The 6,445-nt window shown below is 45.1% G+C and overlaps 1 protein-coding gene across 1 annotated transcript; it reads right to left on the bottom strand.

Moving 5' to 3' along the window:
- Window positions 1-4,819: 4,819 nt before the first annotated feature.
- On the bottom strand, window positions 4,820-6,294 carry LOC148933750 (uncharacterized). The gene is made up of 2 exons (XM_089061294.1): window positions 6,045-6,294; window positions 4,820-5,277 (listed from the first exon to the last, which is right to left on the bottom strand). The coding sequence occupies exons 1-2, from the start codon at window positions 6,292-6,294 to the stop codon at window positions 4,820-4,822; spliced, it is 708 nt and encodes a 235-aa protein (XP_088917420.1).
- Window positions 6,295-6,445: the final 151 nt, after the last annotated feature.

Here is a 6,445-nt window from a genome sequence, read left to right as displayed (position 1 = left end):
CCAAGTGTTGGCCTCTCCCTTTAGGACAAAGGGCAGGGCCTTCAGTCGGTAATCGTCCTCGCTCGCTCCTGCTGGCCGCCTCTGTGCCTTACAGATTTTGCAGAACTCATTTAAGAATTCGTATGGTCCCTCGTAGCTCTTCCCATAGTACGTCGGTAAGATTGCGATAACGTGGGGTTTCACATCACAGGCGGTCTGGCCTGGGGTGACCACTATGGCTTGTGGGGGGTCTCCGTCGGCATGTGGGGTAAGTGTCGCAAGCTCGGGATCGTCCTCACCATGGTCAGCCATCCTCACTAATGTCCTTACTAGTTGGATTGGAAGCTCCGGGAGCTGGTACTCTAGCTCCTCTTTTTCTTCGTCGCTACTCGTGCCCAGGTCGGACAGTGCTGTCGACAGGCTAGAACGAGTGGTAACGAGTATTGTTCCCCTGGGAAGTATCCTTGGTCTCCACTGGCCAGGAGCCGAGCCACTTCTCATAAACTGAAAACGAAAAGAAAAGAAAAATTATAAACAGTATGTACACCAAAAAGATCACACACAATAATAGGTATGAACGCCATCCATCCTCGGCAACGGCGCCATTTTGAAGTGCGGGGTCTCTAGGTTCTCTGTCCTAGATGGTTTCGCATATGGAATTGGAGTGTATCCAACTGATCAGGAAGAGATTCCCGACCCAGCTGAGTCGTTGATACGACGACCTAGACCTGATTTCAAACAAATTTCCTCAACCCACTTCTACTGGCTAGTATAATGGAGGTAAGGGTCGAATCCCACGAGGATGGACACGTTTAGATAACTGCGGTGACTTTCCTGGGTGTTGTGGTTAGCTACCACGCTTGGGTTGAGATTTTACCTAGACAGGAAACAAAGGTGGTACTCTACTGACTAGTAGGCGGAAAAATAACAGACATGTGGGAGTGTTCGTGAGAATGGGGGACAAGGTGTATCAGAGACATATGGAAAGTGGACAGTTACTAAAAGAGGAAAATTAGGTAACAAGGTGTATCTGATGGCTGGGGCTTTCTGACAGATCTGGGCAGTACATCTGAAAAGTAGGGAACAAAAGTAAAAGTAACTTAAAAGTAAAAGTGGTTCAAACTAAAGTTGATTTTGACGTTTTCTTCTTCACCAAGTATTGACAGAATTTAGATAAACACAAACACCATGACTGAACTTCAGATTCACGAATTCAAACTCAAGATCCATCGATTAAAATGCTTAAACTTGAATTAAACGGTAGACTGCAACTTTACTTCTACTGGCTGACATGCAAGGTGATAATCACGGCGCAGAAAAGAAACTCATGCACGCAAATTTGACTAACTTAGCTACAACTTCAAATCAACAACTCCCGAATAGAAAACACTTAGAAATTGAAAGCAATAACTAAATCTAACTTCCCTAGGCAGAATGAAGCAAACTCAAACCAAAGTGACATGCGAAATAGAAACTTCATAACGTAAATGTTGGAAAATAACAAAGTACTTCAAAAGAGCAACAACGATGAGTGTTTGCAAAATAACTAACGATGAAAACAAGTAAACTTTAACTAAGAAAGCGATTAAGATTGTTTTTGCCACTCCGGGCGATGATACTACTATACTACTACGATAACTGGCTGGAAAGGCGAACTGATGACTTCTCCGGCAGACTCTTGGACGTCAAGTGACCATGGCTGTGGCGAGGAACGAGAGGTAGGATAATGCTGAAGGATGGATCTTCTAGAGAGAATTCTACTAAGTGATTGTCAAACTCCGAACTCTACTTGGCTTTTCCGCGTGTATCCCCTTCTCTCTCTCCAAAATGGCTTCTTTTATAGGGAGGCTTGCCCTTGCTTTTAGGGTAGACTTCTCCCGCATTTTGACCTTTTTGCCCTTGTAAAATAATCATCCCAGCTATCCTCCTTCTCCATCTCGAGCCTTTTCTCTGGCATGCATTCTGGTCAGTATCGCACCCTTCTAGTGCCCTTTTCTCTTGCGTCACACGAATCGTCACCTACTGACTTGGATCCTTCAATCCTGCACACTTAAGCAACTGTTTTGCAGATAATACATGTATTTCACGACATACTGACCAGTAACCAAGGCTTAGAATACGACTTATCAAACTGCTCACACTTACCAAAGGATCGTCGGGTGGATGCCAAAGCACAGTCAAGGACCTGAGAACTCGCCGGCGAGGAGGAACTGAAGGCATGAAGTCGACAATCGGGGTGCAACCGCGCCAATGAAGGGGGGCTAGCACTCTCGCCGCCACCAAGATCTGCAAATGCTGTATGACCTGCCAAATAACATGGGAATAACGAAAAGAAATGTTGCGGTGCTTGCAGTTGTTCCTCTCCGTCCATATGAACCAATATACCAAGCAAGGAATGAGGAAACTGATGTGCAAGGTGGGAGCCATGTGAGAGGACTTCCACCAAAAACCTAATCTAAGTGCAATATCAGTGCACGTGTGATACACTCGGATTTTGCACTATTTTAAGGCCGTTATTTGGTACGTTTTTTATGTCAAAGTCACTCTACACGTCCATTATTTGCATATTTTGTCTATTTTGGTATTTTGACGTGTTTTGTGAGAAATGTGCATAATTGAGCCGAAAAGGAGAGCCAAAACGCAAAGTATGGAAATCTGGAGTCAGACGGCGACCGGCGACCGCCGCGAAGTTGTGCGGCGACCGCCGGCGCCTGGCGGGCAGAGCAGTGCAACGGTCCGCCTCGGAAAATTACACTTGGAAGAGAAGTCTCGCCCGGCGACCGCCGGAAGTCATGCGGAGGTCCGCCGCCGGAGGAACAGACTCTCTGGACTCCAACGCGGCAACCGCTGGCCAATGTGCGGCGGCCCGCCGGAGAAAGGCGGCGAATCCGAGATGCCCTTGATTTGCTCCAAGATTTACCATATTTTGAAAATCTTTTCCATCTACAACAAGGAATGGCTTTCCCCTATAAATAAGACCTCAAGCTTCATAAAAAAATGAGAGCTTCTACTTGCAAAATAATTCACAGAGATCAAAAGCTAGAGTACTTCACTTGTGCAAGGAGTTAGAGAAGGATTTCAAGAACATCAAGAACGACAGGGATTAAACCTACGGGTTTTATTTGCTTTAGTTTTATGTTCAAATTGTCTTCCCTTCAATCTATGTGTTTAGCTTATTTCATTATGTGTAACTAAACTCATAGGATTCTAGGGATGTGTTAGTAACGACTTTGGTTATACAATTCCTTTTTCTATTTAATATCCGTTTTGTTTTTACTTTGTTTCTTCCCTAAGTAGTTCTGATGCTGCATGATTGAGTGACACAATCTTGTATGATTTAATATAACTTGCTTCATAACTGTGAGAGAGTTCTAGCGAGTTAGATTCACTTAGTAGACGCTACAGTTAGCTTTCCTTAAAATGACACTATTAATTGAGAGTGAGGACTTTTCAAGGGTCTTAGCGTGTTAGGATTGACAACCCTAATTTTGTAATCAACGTTTGCATCGCATGAGCATAAGCTAGGTGACTCGTCCTATCAAAGTAATAACTGTGCTAGGGTATTGTAGTTTGGAATTTGTATAACCATAACTGTGAACGCACATCCCTGGGATTCCCTTATCTCTACCGATTGTCTCTGTGTTTTATTCGCATTTAGTTGTTTATTGTTTTCAATTATTTTCTGTTTCTAAAGTTTTCCAAAAATTCTCGTTTCTCCAGATAGTAATTGGAGTTCTAGTAGAGGATAAATATTTTGTGTTTGCCTTCCCTGTGTTCGATATCCCGGTTCTGACCTTTAGCTATACTATATATACTCTGTATACTTGCAGGTTTATTTAGTGCTAATAATAAATGCATCAATGTGTGAATGTGTGTGCTAATATAAGGGAACCAACCATCGAAATAATCCCAAACAGATCTCGCCAAAGGACTCGACACAAACAAATGCTGACATGACTCGACTGAGAAAGAAGAGACACATCACAGACACTTGGATACGAGAGAGATACCACGAGACTGAACAACACAATCAACAGGGACCTTCTGAAGGAGGAGGCGCCAGATGAAGACAGAGATGGTCGGGGTCAACCCAACATTCCACACCATGCGAAGGCCGAAATGTCTAGCGGACCGTGTCCGAATGAGCTCCCAAGCTAAGGCTGTCGAGAACTCGCCATCACTAGTCTGTCCAGTCAGGCTCCATCGCATCACATCCCGCTTGCCCACCTCAATCGGAACAGCCCTGATAATCATGCAATTTTTCAACATATCAAGTATGATCATGCCAAAACCTAGAGACCTCAGCGGCAGGAAGATTAGTCCCAGGTGGACAATAGGTCCTAAGGGGGCGATCCCCGACCCACACGTCATCCCAGAAACTAGTCCTCCTTTCGCCAAGGGACCACCTAATGTATGTATGCACCTGACCCCTAATAAGAGTAAGACGATGCCAGATAGGACTATCATGCGGAGAATAAGGGGAAATAAAAGCACGACCAACATAGAAACAATACTTGCACATAGTAAACTACGCCCATAAAGAATCTTGTGCAAGAAATCACCACCAGAGCTTGATCCTGAAAGCTTTGACGTGCTTGCGAAAATGACGAATGCCAAGGCCCCCCTCATCCAATGGCAAGCAAATCTTGTTCCTCCAGCTAACCCAGTGAATCTTCCTCTGCTGCCCGACCGTGCCCCGGAAGAATCTGGCCATAATCTGATCCAAATCTCTCATCCAATACTTAAATTGCTCCATCACCTGTAAGATGTGTAGTGGAATGGTGACTAGGGTGCTCTTGATCAGAGCAAGGCGGCCTCCGAAAAAGAGATGTCTATGCGATCAGCTGTGTATACGGTCCACCATCTTCTGACTGATATCTAATAGGTAGTGGGCCTTCAGCCCCTCCTTGTAGATAGGCACTCCAAGGTAGGTAAATGGCAGGAAGCCCTGCTGAAAACCACCCACCTCTGCTACCTCCGCCGCCCAAGAGTCGAACTTTCTAAAGAGATAGAAGTGAGTCTTACCCTTGATCACCATATGACCCAAGACGGAAAAATAATGCTCAAGACAATGCATCAGCCTCTCTGACTGTCTGTGCGCCCTGACAAAGATGACAATGTCGTCGGCATAGGACAAATGGGATATGACCGACGCGCGTCGAGCACATCTATATGCCATATCTTGATGTGTGGCCACAAGCCTGTCCAAGCTCCTAGAAAGGTAATCTGCTGCAAGCACAAAAAGTGATGGCGACAACGGATCTCCCTGACGAAGTTCCCTCGTGGAATGGAAGAAACCTGCCGAAGAACCGTTCACCAACACCGAGAACCAGCAAGAAGAGATACATCGACTGACCATACTCACCCACCCCGGCGAAAAACCCATCCTCTCAAGCACCATGAGGAGAAAAGGCCACTGCACTCGATCATAGGCCTAGCGTTATGTTTTTGTCATGCATGCCTTCGTTATGTTTCTCTTTTCCTAGGTCTAGCTGTTAGAATAGATCATTTGCATATTCCGAGTCTAGTAGTTAAGTTCTCAACCCCAAATTGCGTGGCAGCAGACAAAACCCTTTTCCAAAGTCTCTTAAATGCCTCCTTACGATTCCATCTCTGTGGGATTCGATCCCTACTTCCTTATACTAGTTTTTAGTATCGTGAGTTGAGGGTTTTGAAATAGAGAAAGATTGTGTGCCCAATGACTGAGAATTTCAAGGATTCCCTGAGTTCCTAGACCCTGTGATCTAGCGGATTCTCTAGATCTGAGAAGTTTGACCAATATTTAAAGTATACACATCGATAAAACTAGAAATTCAGTCGCTACTGGCATGAGGGGGCTAGGCGAGCTGACAAAATTTTAGATATAATTTTGATAGAGACATTGCATAAACTGATCGGTCTAAAGTCAGCCCAAGTCATCGGCCTCTCCTTTTTAGGTAAGAGGATGATCATAGTGGACGTAAAACTCCGTGGCATGTATGCTCCGTTGAAGAACTCGCAGACTACCTCCGAGACATCCTCCCCTACACATCCCTGCAATGTTGATAAAAATAATGCAGTAAAACCGTCCAGCTCAGGGGCGTTGTCTGCCGCGATGTTGAATACGGCCTTCTTGACTTCACAATTCTTTGGAGTGATACATAGAGCGTCCATATCAACGTCCGGTGGCATTGGCTGGATCATGTCAAGGCCCGGTTCCTCCAAGGCCGCCTTATCCCCAGTGAGAAGATTTTGAAAGAAATTGATTGCCGACGCCCTGATGTCTGCCTCATCTGTTATAACATCATTCCCATCTCTCATTTCGTGGATGTTCATTTCGGCTCTTCGTTGACGTACCCAACCTTGGAAGTACTTCGTGTTCCTCTCCCCCTCTGCCACCCATTTGATGGAGGCTTTTTGTTTCCAGAAGTCATCCTCCATTTTGAGATTGAGTAACAAGTTTGTACCGCTAGGTTACAAATGCATT

This window comes from Salvia hispanica, chromosome 1 (genome assembly GCF_029641045.1).
Source record: "Salvia hispanica isolate PSC_SH4W2 chromosome 1, Shi_PSC_v1, whole genome shotgun sequence".
Taxonomy (NCBI): domain Eukaryota; kingdom Viridiplantae; phylum Streptophyta; class Magnoliopsida; order Lamiales; family Lamiaceae; genus Salvia; species Salvia hispanica.
The sequence above is the reverse complement of the archived record's forward strand: the minus strand, read 5'-3'. Positions and strand labels throughout refer to the sequence as shown.

Bases quoted from the DNA above. Each gene is read 5' to 3' on its own strand.
- LOC148933750 (XM_089061294.1), bottom strand. From the start codon at position 6,294: ATGAACATCCACGAAATGAGAGATGGGAATGATGTTATAACAGATGAG. The intron at 5,278-6,044 runs GTTTTACTGCAT...GTTCTTCGGCAG, and splicing joins CAACGCCCCTGAGCTGGACG to GTTTCTTCCATTCCACGAGG.